Below are 16,320 nucleotides of genomic sequence, written 5' to 3'. Positions count from 1 at the left end.
TTTAGATGCTGTGGCATCACCAGAAACCGACCGGCCATTAAAGAAAACCTGGTGTGATCAAATGTGAAACAATTCTGCAAAGAAGAGTAGGCCAGATTCCACTACATCAATAGAAAATACTCATCACCAGTTATCACAAATGCTTATCACTTCTTGAACTGAACAATTTTACCAACCATTATTCATTCATTTTTAAGCTGCTGCAAGAAAAATAAACGATTGATTTACTCTGCAAACAAAAGACTTTGTAGTTACTAGATACTCTGCAAATCCTGTTATTAAAGAAACGAAGAAGCCAGGTTCCAATGTGTCCTTGATACTTTGTCATTAAATACTAAAAACTGTTTTCTGTCAGGTGAAAAAACTGTTTGACCACCTATGAACTCTGAAAATGACAGATTATAAACTATAAGACCAATCTCACAGTGTGCCGTTTTGTTTACATTTTTGCTGTAACTTCTTTTATGAATCCAAGTAATACAAAATGGATTTAACTTCATTTTATTCCAGTTTTATTAATGCTTGTTTTGGTTTGTTTAAAATGGTCTGATACTTGTTAAAACAGCTTTTAAGCACGTAAGAAAACTGTAAAAGCAACATCACCAACATTTTTTTAAAAAGTGGAATCATCTTAACCTGACACGGATCAATGAGTAGATGTTTTTTTTCTGGAATCATTTTAGTTAATCTATTTTTTCCATCTTCGTAAACTCAGTGGGAACCTTTTAAATGGGGGTTGGGTCTGAACAAGAAGAGCCGCACTGATGAATAAAGTCCATTTCAATTGAGCGAGTGTCCTGCTGTGCTGAGGTCATTGCATCTTAGTCCCACAACCTTTAACCTCTTACCCCTGACTGCGTTTCTTTATATATCAGAGTGAATCCTCTGTGTTACATCTCTGAAATCCTGCAGGATTCACTGTCGAGACATTGAACACAGGCGACTTGTTTGCTGCAAAGAAGAAAATAAAGACGTCGGCCCTTCATTGTAATATAATCGCCTGACCTTAATGTCAACAGCAATATCCGCCATGTTCTTCTGAGATCTTTACGCCGTCTCGTCTGGCAGCTGTGAGAACCACGCTGTCACCAAAGGCGACATCTTGGATGTGACATTAAAATAAGGAAATCTGGAAACTTGATTCTCAAGGTGCATCCAGAAACTTCCAGCGCAGGATGTAGCTGATGACATCATCCACCCAGAGGAAGGAATAAAGAATAAACATGAACATTTCTTTTAAATGTAATAAATTATAATGCAGTAAAAACAACTGAAACACATTAAAATGTAGCTTTCATGAACAATCACTTCTTAAAAGTTTCTAGAATGAAAGATGATCTTCACCTATTTATTTATGTGACTTCAGAGCTGCTACTGTTAAAGGAACATCATCTCAGCTCCCATCAAAGCACATAAAGTTTTAACATTCCTGCTTATTTTAGATTGTTTATTGTAAATTACCTATTTTTCAGCAACAGTTACACACATCTCAATATACTTGTATTTTTTTTAAATGTACTATTTTTTCATATCTGCAAAAGTCCTGACTTGTATTATTGTCACAACTCTAGTTTTTCAATTTATATATTACCATTGTCTTATTAACTTGTGTGTTTCACCTCACACTTTGCTCTTGATATTCAAGGATTGCATTGCTTATGGTAGCAAAATATTTTTGCTCTTCACTTTCTGACAGTTGTTATAACAACGGCTCAAGGTATTATTTCTACAACTATGAGAACCTGGTAAGTATCTCAAAAGCTAAAAAATTACATTAAAAAACTAGCAAAAAGTTGAAAAGAGGCCTCAGGGATGCAGAGCAGGATCAAAACACAGAGGAAAAACCATCCATCAATCAACCTAAACTTGGCTTTCTAACCACACAGCAGAGATTCAAAAAGGAGCGGCAAAAGCAATGAGGAGGATTAGTATTGCACGGAAAGAACTGACGGCAGTCATTCAGGACATTATAAAAAAATATCATCTTTGCTCCCTAGAACTGAGCTGCAAGAAAGTCACAACAGTTATTACACATTCATAAAATAACAACCTTCAGTTAGAGGCATCTTAAGATTCGTTGCAACACTGACTGGTACAGGAGATACTTCCTGTCCAATGCATCAACATCCACAACAAGTCTTTGAAGTTACTTGAGCTGCAACATTTAATTTCACTCTGGGAGAAACAAAATTGAATCCTAAGAATCCACATTTACCTAAACTCCAATCAATAAAATCTAAAATATCTATAAATATAATAATATACAGTACAGACCAAAAGTTTGGACACACCTTTTAATCCAATGAGTTTCCTTTATTTTCATGACTATTGACATTGCAGATTCACACTGAAGGCATCAAAACTATGAATAACACATGTGGAAATATGCACTAAACAAAAAAGTGCAAAACAACTGAAAATACCCCTTATATTCTAGTTTCTTCAAAGTAGCAACCTTTTGCTGTGATTACTGCTTTGCACACACTCTGCATTTTCTTGATGAGCTTCAAGAGGTAGTCACCTGAAATGGTTTTCACTTCAGAGGTGTGCCCTGTCAGGTTAATAAGTGGGATTTATTGCCTTATAAATAGTCATGAAAATAAAGAAAACCCATTGAATTAGAAAGGTGTGTCCAAACCTTTGGTCTGTACATGTTTTTTTTTATTTGTAATAAATAAATTTTAACACAGTTAGCAGACTTAGCGTGTAGTTTCTGGTAGCAGTGTGACTGGGGCTGGAGGTGGAGGCAGTCTCAATGACACCGCCTTAGCCTGACAGCTAGCACTGGCAACGTCCCAACCAAGCTAGCTGTCCGTGTTTCGCACAGTCTCCACATCATGGATCTTAACGGCATCCTGTCCCAGCTTGAAAGTGCCAACGAAGAGGACGCAGAGAAGCTTTTACATCGGTACAGTGAAGAGGTGAGCCAGCGGCCTGGTCAGATGTTATTCAACCAAAGCAAACAAGCATCTAAAGCTAGCTAGCTAGCTAGCTTTGAGTTAGCTTGAGTTGATAGCTGAGCAGAGATGTGACGTGTAGGTCCGTCAAAATGACTTTTAATCTTTACTCAAAACCCGCATCGTGTCTGGGAACGAACAAAATGAACAGAAAAATGCTAAAAAGAAACTAAAAACAACAACCACCCAGTTGTAGTCGATATGCTGCCTGCCGACAAGATGCGCGACTTTATGTTTCTAATGCAAATCTCTTGACAGGAGTACTGTTTACGGTCAATACGGCATATAAATAACAAGGCAACAGAGATAAACGAATCAGCCTAAAAACACGAAACAGATCAAAACAACAACAGTAAAAATTGAAACGACATATTCAAAGAAAATGCTAAAAAGCTAACAAAAAGTTAAGACATGTTAGAAATGAACTTGTAGTACTTTGTAACCTTGGTGAGAAAGCTACTGTCTTCAATACGGTGCTCAGTCTTTATTTAAAGGAGCCAACAGTTTCTGCTTAGCTCAGGTTTTTAGGGAGTTTGATCCAGAGCTGAAAAAAGATAGAAATCAAAGTCTTGACTCCTTGTTTATTTCGGTGCTAACGTTGAGAACACATATCTGAACAACAAGTCAGAAATATGTTTAGACCCAAGACCAAGAAGACTTCAATTAATGCTATTTGTGTATAATCAGGCAGTCTGGACTCCAGCAGCAGCATTTTGGACAGACAGTAAAGGGGAAATTAAGAAGCAGTGATGATATATTGCAGAGTCATTGAATTCTCAAATATAAGTGAAGAGAAATAAAACCTCTTTAATTTCAGAACACTCAGACCTTCACAGTTTAACCAAAAAGAAGAAGCACTGCGGAGTGTGAGTAGATCCCAGCAGAGCATGTTGTTACTCGATAATCTTGTACAGCGATGACATTCTTCCTCCCTGTCTATCTTGTAATTCAGAAACTCTGTCAGAGTGTGCTGACGGTTCTTGGGAGACAGGTGCGGCCCAGCTGTCAGAAGACGTGTCTGGAAACACTCCGCATCCTGTCCAGAGACAAGCGTGTGCTGGGGCCTGTAGCCACCAGGGAGGGCATGCTGGTTCTGACTGGGTTGGCGATGCTGCGTACCGGACAGGAAGGCGAGGATAAACAGGAAACCGCTCAGGATGCTTTACAGTCTGAGGAGGAGAAGAGGGTGGTGGTGGAGGCCTTGAAGTGCCTTTGCAACGTTGTGTACAACAGCGCTGCAGCTCAGCAGGTGTGTGTGGACATCCAGCTGGTTCACGGCCTTTGCGCCAGCCTGAGCTTCGCCCGCACGTGGCAACACGAGGTGGGCCTGTTCATCCTGCGCCTGTTCTTCCTGCTGTCCGCCCTGCGCCCTGATGTGAGGGGAATACTCAGGAAAGACTGTCATGCTGTGAGACTGCTGACGGAGGTTCTGGAGCACACTCTGGACGTTCACTGGGTCGGCACCTATGAGGCGGCTCGACCAGAACCGCAGGCTCTGCCCCTGCCCACAGAGAACAACGAGCGAGCCATGGAAGCCCTTAAAGCCATGTTCAACCTCACTCTCTCAGAAATTCGGAACGAGGTGAGGATGTTATGACTTTGATTTGCAGTTACGGTACAGGGGTCAACATCTGGGCTTCTGTTCAACTCGCTACATGAAAAACTATAGATTGTTTTTCAATTTCTCATTTTTGCGGTGTTTGACAAGAACCTTTTTAATGAAGCCAATTTTAGCTTTAGAAATAACTGGGAAAGAATTAGCCTTTGATGAAAGGTAGATTACACGCAGTAAAATTTCTTGACACCACTTATTGCATCTTGTTTCACTTTCCAATAAGAATCTTTTACATTCTTCTTATTATTATCTGTTTCTTTAGGTTTTAATTGTTCAATAATTTTTTTTTTGCTTTTTTACAGGAGGACAATCACCAGTTCCGACTCCTAGCTGCTATCCTGCGTCATCTGTTGATGCTGAAAACGGAGACAGAGGAGAAAACAGAAGAAGTACACAGGTAGGAATCTGTGAAATGGGCCAAACGGCTGCTAAGAACAGGACAAGCCCGACCCAAACTATCATCTTATAAAAAAATTTATTATTTAGTTAATAATTGTGTTAAGCATCTGATTTTACTTTTATAATCTTGCTGTAAAAATGCTGCTGTGTTCCTACTTCAGCCACACCGTCAACCTGCTGAACAACCTGCCTGCATCCTGCCTGGACGTGTTGATCGATGTGCCGGTCCAGGGAGGTGTGGAGGAGTACGGAGGAAAAAACATGGAAGCAGTTCAGGTGTTGCTGGACTTCATGGAGAGGAGAATCGACAAGGTAAAGATGGTCTTTAGGAGCAACTAGGGGAGGGCTTTGGTGAGGGCCATTTTTACAGTTTATATGTCTGAAAAACTCACTAATGTTAACCTTTTACAATGAGGACGAAGTATTTTAGAAATCTAAGATAGTAAGTTGGAGTAAGTTCTGTTACATATTTCATAATTGCTTCCTGCAAAGAAGCACACTGATATAAAGTTATTCCTGCGCACAGTTATATTCCTCTGATCTGGTTTCTTGTTGACCAGATGCAGTTTGTTGAAGACATTAGACATTTCCAGCTAACTGCATTAAGTTGCTGCATAAATTTGTTGTGGTTACGTCCATTATGTTGCCCTTTGAGCGCTAATGGCTGCACAGCTGTCTGGTTTTGTAACTTTAGCTTTATCTAAAGTTACAAAGTAGGAATAGGATTAGGGTCCAAACTTTTAAATTAATAGAACATTGTTCAAAAAAGTGTTTTATCATTGTGGCTTTCAGCAGATTCTTGCATAAAACAGAAAAGTGTGATTCAATGTCAGATTGTGAGGGAGAATAGCCACTATATGAAAAAATCAAGTTTCAACTGTAGAGAAACATTTATTTAATCTCTTGGTTAACAAAGTTGCAATGATCCCTGCTGTAGTTTCTGTAACAGTTGGCAAAAATAAATTTCAATTATTTTGTGTACCACTGTGTATCTTATGATAGTAAGACGCACAGTTTTTTTCAGTTTATGATGCGACTCATTTGCCGTCTCGTGTCGCTTCACAAAGGGCTCCAACTACAAAGAGGGTCTGACTCCAGTGCTCAGCCTGTTAACTGAAGGATCCAGATGCCACAGAGAAATCCGCAGATACATCAAAACTCAGGTAATGCTGCAAACAAGGGCTGCAGCTAACCATTATTTTAGTAGTTGAATATTCTGTTGATTATTCTTACAATCGATTAATTTGATTTTTAAAAATTGGCCTATTCTGCAGATTTTTTATTACTTAAACTCATTTTATACAATATTAAAAAGACATATAAAGTGCAAATAAACACTTCAATTTATTTTTTTATAAGAAAATAAACATTTTATTGCCTACAATACAATAATATAGTATTTCTTTGGTGAACACTTGATCATGTGTACATCTGCAGCTATAAAATACTATTATCAACATGTGAAAAGCTCAGCCGTTTCTGCTGAACTTGAGGCTAATCTGATGATTATGCTTTTGAGTGACCAATTAAAAATTGATTAGAAAAAGATGCTAATCACTAATCAATTAATCATGATCAATCTAATTCATTGCTTCACTCTTACTGCAAACCAATCAGAAACAGCCAGTATTAACCTTTATATCCGCTGAGGATTACTTGGCAATATTACATACAAACTGTTGTGCGTCGTAGGTACTTCCTCCCCTGAAGGACGTGAAGAACAGGCCTGAGGTGGGCACCACCATCAGAAACAAGCTGGTCCGCCTCATGACTCACGTGGACATGGGTGTGAAGCAGACGGCCGCAGAGTTCCTGTTTGTCCTCTGCAAAGAAAGCGGTGAGTGAAGACGAGTGAGACGCGTTGGGCGCAGCGACTCTGCGCAGGACGTGTGAGACTGCGGCTGTGACATTTACGCCTGGTTTCAGTTTTTGAAATATTAATCAGTTCACATGTGTGACGTCGCCTTTCAGTGGACAATCTTTTGAAGTACACGGGATATGGAAACGCAGCAGGGCTCCTGGTGGCTCGGGGGCTTCTGGCTGGTGGGAGAGGAGAGACTGAGTACTCTGAAGATGAAGACTCGGACACGGATGAGTATAAATCCGCCAAACCTTTGTGAGTTTCTCAGGCGCAGATGTTTGGGCTGGCTTCATACAGAGAAAGTAGTTTGCAGATGTAGATTAGGCCTTTTAATGTTTATATTTCCAGCATTAACCCCATTACTGGTCATGTGGAGGAGCCGATGCCGAACCCCGTTGAGGAGATGACGGAGGAGCAGAAGGAGTATGAAGCTGAAAAACTGGCCAATATGTTTGACAAGCTGTCAAGGTGAGACTCTGAAGGAAAACGGGGATTTAGCACTTCTAAAAGCTTTGTTTAAAAAGCAGGAAAGGTTCAGTTTTAAAGATATGACAGATGACTGATGGAGATATGTACAAAGTCCCTAAAATGTGGAGTTCCTATGGAGACCTCGTGAGCTCTAGAGGCCAGAGTACTGATGAAAAGTAGCACCATGTTAAGAATTATTTAAAAAATAATTTTATTGTGAACCTATGTTACTTTAAAGCTTTTTACACATTTTACCTGGAGAGCCAGTAATTGTTCAGGACATCAGAAAATACTGTTTTTGTTTCTCTTCCCACCAGTTTGACACAGTTTAACTCTTTAACTCCTGCATTATCTGTGGAGAAAACGAGTCAGCAGAATTAGATGCAATATTTGAGATATTTTTCTCTGGCAGTGTGTAAGCTTAGTAAGCAAGCTGATGTATTTTGGTAAAATTCTCCTCTCCCATGAAAAGAAGTTTCCCATAAATGCCTTACCATTAAGTCTTGGTTGTTAATTAATAGTAATAATTTTTGGAAATATTTGACCTGCTGATTTTGATTTAAGCCCGTTCACATTCCCTTGCAGAACTAAAATATGAGAAGACAGAAAGCCTCCAATCGAAACATATTTTTCTAGCAGTAATAACTACAGTAGTTATTAGAATGTGTAGCAGAGGTGAGTAATGCTGCTGTGAGAGAGCAGTGGCTCTAAATCTGTTTTACAGATATTTTAAACCGTCTTTAAGATCTCAAATTAGCAATTAGATCATTAATAAAACAGCAGACAAAAAGCAAAAGCTGATAAAGGTTAAAACACACCAACTTCGCTGTGCCATGTTCGGCCTTCCTGTTATCTGCTAAATCTCTTGCTTTCCATTTCTCTTCCACGACCTTTAACATTCTCAACATGTCACACAAAACACAGCTTCCTTTCAGATAGCTTCCCTCCTGCCTATGCTTCCTCTGACGTAAATTATTAATGCTCTAAATGGCTACACCTGAGATCTGTAACGTCATTCATTACGGTTTTGTCAGCAGGACCTGTTAGTACTCAGGTAGTTTACATGATTTTGAAATAAAATCAACCATTTCAGTTCACCGGTTGATTCTTGGTGCTCAAGTGAAGGCAGCTGGACTTCTACTCTTGTGTCTTGAAAATGTTTCACCTCTATGAAGCGTTTTGAAGGAGAGGTGAAACAATAGAAGTCAAGTAGGACTTTAATGTGCTGGATGGCTGAGAATCTACAGCAGTGCAGTTCACCAGTCGATTTCTAAGTTCTGTATTAAATATTGGTGCTAAAATTCGACATTTTTATGCCTCAGCAAGCTTAATTTCTGGTGAAAATAGCTGTAAGTTTTAACCAGTTTGTTCGATGACCTATACTTTGAGTAAATATGAAAAACAAGTTTTTAATTGGGAAATTTAGCCTCCATGTAAACAACTGATATTCAAAAGAACATTTTGACACAAAGGAGAAAGAGACACATGAGGAGGGACGACTGATGTTCCTCCTCTCGGCTGATTGACTGATTCTGTTTTGGAGGAGTGTTTGAAAAGCTTCAGGCTTCTTCTGCGTTTGTGTTGACCTTTTCATTAGCGAGCGGAGGCTAATGTTACCTGCTAAAAGGTAACATTTTGGTTGGCAGAGCTTTCTCCCTGCCAACCAGTTCATCACGGGAAGAATCTCCCTCCGCCACGCGAGTCTTCAATTAGCCTCTGACTGGCAGCCGTCACATTCAGCGGTAGAAAATAGGAGCTGGCCCGCGCGTCGCTGCAGCATCATTACCTCCACATTAATTATCACCTAATTGGCAAACGCAGTCGGCTTGTTGGCTCAGCTTCCTTTATGTTCCTCATTGAAGTTGTTTTTTTTTTTTGTTGTTTTTTTTACCACGCGTCCTGACTCGTGTTGGAGGCGCCAGTCGCTCCAGATGAGGAGCAAACCGACACACAGGCGTAAAGTAGACCAACCAATTTGAGTGGAACGTGGATGAAGAAGAAGAGACACGGCTGAATAAAAACGGCGACATAAGGGAGGCGACCTCGTCATTGTTGGCCGCGGGGCCATAATGAGACACGTGCAGCCAGAATGAGAAGATTCCTCCTCTGAGGCCGCATGGTCTTTCTTCTTTTTCCAAGGAAAGAGAGAGGTGCTCTTCCATCAGCACAGGTGCTAAGGAGATTGCTCAGCGGCCGGCAAGAATGTGCTCTACTGACAGCGCGACTGTTCGTCTAATTAGGACACACACCCCAACCCCTTTACACCTGCCAGACCCTCCATCACTTCTGAGAAGGAGAGAGGAGATATTTTTGGGTATAATTAGGAGCAATGATGTTAAATGTTTGTTTTTATTAAGGCTGAAGGTGATTTATTTTTTATTTTATTTTATTTTACAACCCTATTCTCACGGGTTTCTCACAGTAAATCAATTTTACTTTCAGGAATCTGTCTTTTGTGTTTAAATCTGTCAAATTAATGTTTAAGGATTCTTTTTTAAACTGTTGATGGATAATTCTCAGATGGATCATCTTGGACGGAGCAGTGACACACACGCACACCCACACACACACACAGTGCAGGTATAATTGGATTAGGATAAAGGGCCAGTGTTGGCTTTGAGGAGATTAGTTTGAGCACTGATCCTGTAATTAAACTGCCAGAGGAAGGAAGAGGAGGAGAGAGAGGATGGTCAGACAGGGCCGATTGTCATTGAACGGGTGAGGAGAGGGGTTTGGATGAGGGTCCTCCAGTTTGTGTATGAATAAGAACAAATTCAAGGCCCTCATTAAGTCTGTCTAGAGACACAAAGAAGCCTGAGCAGAGTTTTACGCGGTTCAGATTTTTCAGTCTTCTGATTCTTCTTGTTTCTTCCTCTCCACAGGCAGAACGTGATCCGGCCGATGGGTGTCAGGCCGGACGGGACGTTGGCGCCTCTGGAAGAGACGCTCATCTGTCGGCCAGAAGAAAACTCTGATACAGACTCTGACTAGTGCGCTGCACGTCTAGGCCGCTGTTTCTGGATCTGTGTCCCTGATTCTAGAGCTAGTGAAACTGAACTGTGACATGCTGCACTTACACATTTTACATTACATGTACATGATATGATGTAAAACCATCCTGGACCCAGTGATAACCCATAAAGTCCAGCTTGTCACCAAAGTGTGTGAAAAGAGAGGAAGAAGTAGTTCATTGTGGATTAAGCTGGGACAGTGACTGTGATGAGTTTGAGTGTAAGATGCTGAACCTCTGGCACATAGTTAGGCATGTTAATGATGGAAAACATGGAGTACGCCTTTAAGTCTGTCAGGGCGTCATGTTTCTGCTTCTTACACGGTTATTGATTCCTTGCAAAAGTACTCACACCCCTTAAAGTTTGTTTTTGTCAGAACTTAAATCTATTTTCTGTGACAGACCAACATAAAGTAGAGCATAACTGCAAAGTTGAAGCAAAGATGGGATTTAAAAATGCAACTTAAAATCTGAAATGTTTGTGTGTCAAACCCCCACTGGTTAATACTTTATAAAACTTTTTTTGCTTCAATTACAGTTGCATGTTTTGTGGTGTATTTACCAGCTTCGATCATCTGTATGTTTAGGGTCGATGTCCTACTTGAAGGAGAAGTTCTGGTCGCCTTCAAACAGGATTTACCATCAGCTCTGACTGAACTCTGTCCCTGCAGAAGAATAGCATCTGCACAGCATGAAACCGCCACTACTTTGGGGATTGGGGAATATTAAACTCTTAGGGTTTCCAAATAAAGGAGGCAGAATGCCACTTTAATCAGATTTGTATTTATAAAAGAAAGCATCATTTTCCCTAAACCTCGCAGTTATGCACTATTTTGTGTTAACCATAAATTTGTGGTTGTGATGTGACAAAAAAAATAGACTTTCAGGGTATAAATACTTTTGTGAGACATTGCATTTAGTGTTGTATGGGTGTCTACTTTGATACAAACTCAATGGAATATGTCTAAAGTGATAATACCTTTTATATGAATGACTTGACAAGGACTGAAAGTATGCAGAGATGTGAATAATAAGAAAAATCAGATTCTAGCCTCCTTCTCCATTTCATACCTTCTGTGCCATCACTACAAACTTGGCTAATTTTCCAGATTCTACTTGTCCTCTGAAATGAAATTTGGTTTTTAACTATTGGAATTTAATCAAGGCTTTTCAGAAAAGATACAAGAAATTATATTAAGCGTTATAATTAAAGTATTTAACTACAACATGACATGCACTGTTGCCTTCACCGTAAGCAGATATAGGCGATGGATGGATGGAAGTTTATGGAAGCACGAAGAGTTGGTCCTGAAGGCTCCTGCTGTTACTCAGCAGCACCAAGCCTTTAGTTACTCATGTGAGGCCTTTATGGTTACCTGTTGCATCCTTAAGTTATGAAACTTAACTACTTGCTGGATTGTTTGTTCTTTTTTTGTTGTTTTTTTTTATATTGGGAACACAGATGCCAAGGTTTCAAGTCTTTAAAAAAATCATTCCTTCTGTTAGTGTTGGTTTGGTTCCTCACATTTATGTTCTTTTTAATTAAACACTGGACAATTAAACCCCTCCTTTGGTTTTAGATCTCACTGCCTGGCCACAGGCACGTTTTGACCACTGAAACTTTTTAAATTCAGGCTCATTAGCTAGCAGATTCATTTTTTTAAGAAGCTTAGAGGAAAAGAAAAAGCAACTTGACATGTAGTTGCTGAAACACACCTCTTGTGTACTTTATGACCATGAAATATGTAAATTACAGTGATTGTTTTTAATCTATTTACTTTTGCCAAATCTGCACAATGATAAATCAAATGTTATTTTTGCCCCTGACTAGAAAATGTTGAATTTTATATAAATCTTTGTGTGTAAGCCTGACTACTCTTATGAATTTATAGTAAACTGTTGGTACAGTAACAAGTCCAGTTCCTAAAGATTTTACTGTAACTGAAATGCTTTTAAGCCTCGTCAGATTTTTGTTATATTTTCTTACCGTTATGTTTTTGTATTTAAACTGTTCAGACTTTCCTTTGTGCTTGTAAGTTATGCTGTTATTTTTCAACACATAAATCCTGGGATCCTTTTTAAATTTGCATGAACGTGGGAAGAATATCTTGTTTGCACATTTTTTGTGTACTATAGGCAGCACTACTTATTTTGTGAGGCTTTTCCACTGAAAAGTTAATAAAAGTGAAGAACAACACTGTCGTCTTTGCAAAGAGAAACATTTATTAAATACTGAACAGTGCATGATTGAGATAAAACAACTTTATTAGCCTCAGACATATAAAATCACTTTAAGGAATATTTACTAGTGTTCTTGATGGAAACTAGATTAACCACCTTATATCTACATATAAACAAAATAAACACTTCACATTGACTATGAAAGATGTTAAGGCAAACAACCTGCATATTTACAGAGCAGCTGAAATTAATTTCTCCTGAACCTTTGTTGTATTGTAGGCTGAGGAGTTATTTGCTTGCTCTTGAAGACGCAGAGCTTTTGCTGTCCGTTTCTGAGTCGGTGTCCTCGCTGCAGCTTCCTTCAGCTCGTGGTCTGGATGTCTTCATGTCTTCAGTCTCTGATGATGATGATGATGATCCATGGGTTACCACAGGAGGGATGCCCTGCAGGAAGGACTTCATCTCAAATAATCAAGTTTATCTCAGTAAACTTTATTAAAAAGTGAAACTTATTAATTTAGATTAATTATACATGGATAACATTTATTTGTTACAGTAAAGGCCCTTCAATAAGGGGTTTCTAATAAAATATTGTTGCCATTTTACATTAATTTTTGCATTAGGGTGGCTCTGGTGCTGCTTTGAGGAAACCCAGGTTGCTTTAATATAAGTCCTTTAGCTGGTCTTTATTGTTGGGTATTGGAGCTGAACGATAAATCAATAACAATATCAATAGATATTAATAATACGTCTCGTAGAATTTTCAATATTCAAAATCATCACCTTCCTAAAATAATGAGTCAATTTTAGTCAAACGTGACTTTGACCCAGAAAAAAAAAATTAACTCATTTTATTGCCAAAAGATGCTTTAGGCCATTATTTTAGGAAGGTAGCACTAGGAATATTCACTGAGCCGCACAGCATTATGGGGTATGTAGGCAGAGGGAAGGCTTTTAGCTGTTCAACTGAATTCCAGGTTTTTCATTGGCCATTTCCATTAACGTTAAGTTAAGTGGGAATAAAACTTGATATCTATCTGACTGTGTAATCAATCTATTTAAAAGACTTTCGAATTCAGTTAATGAAATAAATCAACTTTTTGCTGATCCTGTGTGTCCTGATGTAGGACTCACCAACTTTTCCTGAGTCCTCATCATTTCTTCGATTTCTCCACTCCAGCCAAGGATCTCTGCGAACCTCCTGACCGAGTCTGCCAGATCTCCCCAGCTCCATGTGGTCTCCTCTCCGGAGCGGGACCCTCTCAAAGGGGCCCACAGCATGCCGGTTCAGGAGCAGACGCGGCACAGTGGAGCGCACCGTATTCACCAGGCTAGCAAAAGGCTCAATCTGAAAACAGAAATCTTTATTAAAGATCAGATGTGATTCTGATTTTACGACAGACAAAAAAAAAATAAAGTTGTAGCTCACCTTTAAAGAAGTCCCCATAATGATGAGAAGATCCTGCTTTGGGGAAGTCTTTCGTGTGGAGAAAATATTTCTGTGGGAGGTCTTCTCCAAAAAACACAACATCAGGTTTGACAGTAGCGGCGCAGAAGGAGCAGGTGGGGATGTTGTCAGTCATTATAGCAACCTGCAAAACACACAAGGGAAAACATCACAAAGCTGAATAAATCAGTGGACAGCATTTGGCGGGTTGTGGACTCGACATACTTTAGCCTCTTCGGCAGGATACGGCGTGTAGCACAGGTGGCAGGACGCTGTGGCAAAACTACCGTGGGCCTCCACGAGTTTGTCTTCGGGGATGCCGCACACTGAGGAGAAGAACGCCACGTTAAATTACTGAGACAAAGGCAGAAAATCAAGTCAAGAGGCAGGAGAAAGCAGTTCTAATGAATACTTTGTTTTTTAAAATCAGCTTTACTGAGTTATTGTTTTATAATCAAATCTCAGTAGTTTCAGAAAACTACTTCTTTCATAAATTTCCATGTTTATAAAGTGAAAGCAGTGTTATGACTGAACCTCCATATCTCATGAGTCTCTAATGACAGTTTCTATTAATTCATGACAAATTACAATGTAAACTTGAAATGATTAAGAAAATGTGAAACTAATAGTATACATTTTAGCTTTAAAACAAAAAACATCTTTAATAATGTTTTTAATAAATTATAAACCTGTTTAAATAATGGTGTACATTTATTAATTCAATATATTTAAATGATGTCACGCATAAAAACATTGTATACCTAATAGGAATTTATTCATTAAGTATGTAAATTATAACTGGTAGCTATAAAGAACTGTATTTCTTAAAGTTATTTTTTCATTTTTATGTACCTTATTAAATATCTTTACTAAAGTGATTAAGGTCCTAGATAAAGTTTAGGTACTTGAGGTTATGAAATGTTTTGGCTTGAAATATAGAATTAGGGAAAACCACAGACTCTATGAGAAAGAAAGGAAGGAAGAATAAAAGCACAAAAGGAAAATTGTGACAATAAATTGAAAAGAAAAAAAACAGGAAAGGATGGAAGGTGGGATGGACAATAAAAGCATAAATAAAGTCTGAGACAGCGTCAGAACGCTGTGGTAGATATTTGGATGTTTGTCTGTGTCCTAACTCACCGTTCTCCAGCCCATCGATGTTCTGCGTGTATAGCCGGAGCAGCAGACCTTTGTGGTGGAGCATGCGGATGAAGTAGTGGATGTAGTTGGGACGGTGGCAGCCAGGATACAAAGCCTTGGCCAAGGAGAAGAAAGGCTGGGGGTCGTTGGAGAAGTAGTCGATGTTGAAAATGGCCTCAGGGTATGGGATGTTGTACTTCTCCAGGTTGGCGTAGAGACCCGTTCCTGGAGTCCTGGAAACAACATAGAGTTCTCGTTAAGACATGTCATGAAAGTAATCCAAAGAAACAAAGTAAGAATAAAAAACAAGATTTAAAAATAACTCCACAGCTGAGACCACACTGACTAGGTGTGAAGTCATAAATCAAAAACAGGAAATAAAGGAGAGATACGGACCGGAAGTCTGGGATGCCGCTGGGTGTGCTGATTCCTGCTCCTACCACCACCAGTATGTTCTTACAGCGGCCCAGTTTCACAAGCCGAGCCACCGACAACAGGCCTGCTCCGGGTAGAGGACTTCACCGGGAATGAAGATGGAACGATCTGATCAGATGTGGACTCAGAGGACGGACAGGCCTGCATGGGAATACTGCCAGCTGTGGACATCGTTCCTTTACTGCAGGAAAAATAAAAAGGTCCTAGTCTAGTTTACGAAAACACTGACAGGCCTTATTCTTATTTTAGTACCACAACAAAAATGAAGGGGAATAAATCCAGTATTACTCCTATTCTATTAGTTCTACTTTCAAAGCGTGTGGCTGCAGCAGCATGTTTTCACCTTGTAGAGTCCAGTCTGCTCACACTCATCAGGCTGAGGTCCTGAGCGAGAGCCGAGTCAGGCTGCTTCCTTCGTTGCTTTCCACACGGACCCTGCCATGAGTCCTGGAGTTCTGCAGGTTCCGGATGCCTGGTCTGGGCGCTGGAGCTGCGGGTTAACCTGGATGTCGGGAGGCTGGGGAACTTTTCTATTCCTACTGGACCTGGACCTGTTCATTCCAACACCTGGGAAAACGTAAGAACAACAGGGAGTTCTAGTTTCCATTCAGTTCTTTTATACATTACAGATTCACAACAAATGTTACCTCTAGCTACATTCACTTTTAAGAAATCCAATTCCCAATTAATATTCAATTAATCTGAACTCAATCCAGTTGCAATACGATCTCAGTCTACAGTTTATTCAGGAACGAGACACAGCTAAACAAATTAGCACTGCGCTAGTAATGCTTTCTTTAGGAAAGA

The 16,320-nt window shown here is 39.6% G+C and overlaps 2 protein-coding genes across 2 annotated transcripts; one reads left to right on the top strand and one right to left on the bottom strand.

Moving 5' to 3' along the window:
* Positions 1–2,732: 2,732 nt before the first annotated feature.
* On the top strand, positions 2,733–12,507 carry ric8b (RIC8 guanine nucleotide exchange factor B). The gene is given in 11 exon segments (XM_032584399.1): positions 2,733–2,921; positions 3,775–3,792; positions 3,794–3,823; positions 3,910–4,539; positions 4,875–4,969; positions 5,133–5,283; positions 6,039–6,134; positions 6,664–6,808; positions 6,943–7,087; positions 7,181–7,300; positions 10,183–12,507. Coding segments are annotated over 11 exon segments (1,623 nt in total). The 5' UTR covers positions 2,733–2,837; the 3' UTR covers positions 10,292–12,507.
* A 3-nt stretch (positions 12,508–12,510) lies between these two features.
* On the bottom strand, positions 12,511–16,080 carry LOC116733627 (NAD-dependent protein deacetylase sirtuin-3). Its single transcript, XM_075074341.1, is given in 11 exon segments — positions 12,511–12,935; positions 13,626–13,715; positions 13,717–13,839; positions 13,921–13,953; positions 13,955–14,083; positions 14,164–14,264; positions 15,079–15,311; positions 15,475–15,582; positions 15,584–15,694; positions 15,857–16,020; positions 16,022–16,080. Coding segments are annotated over 11 exon segments (1,299 nt in total). The 5' UTR covers positions 16,073–16,080; the 3' UTR covers positions 12,511–12,779.
* Between the last annotated feature and the right edge of the window lie 240 nt (positions 16,081–16,320).

This window comes from Xiphophorus hellerii, chromosome 2 (genome assembly GCF_003331165.1).
Source record: "Xiphophorus hellerii strain 12219 chromosome 2, Xiphophorus_hellerii-4.1, whole genome shotgun sequence".
NCBI lineage: Eukaryota > Metazoa > Chordata > Actinopteri > Cyprinodontiformes > Poeciliidae > Xiphophorus > Xiphophorus hellerii.
This window is presented reverse-complemented; position numbering and strand designations above follow the sequence as displayed.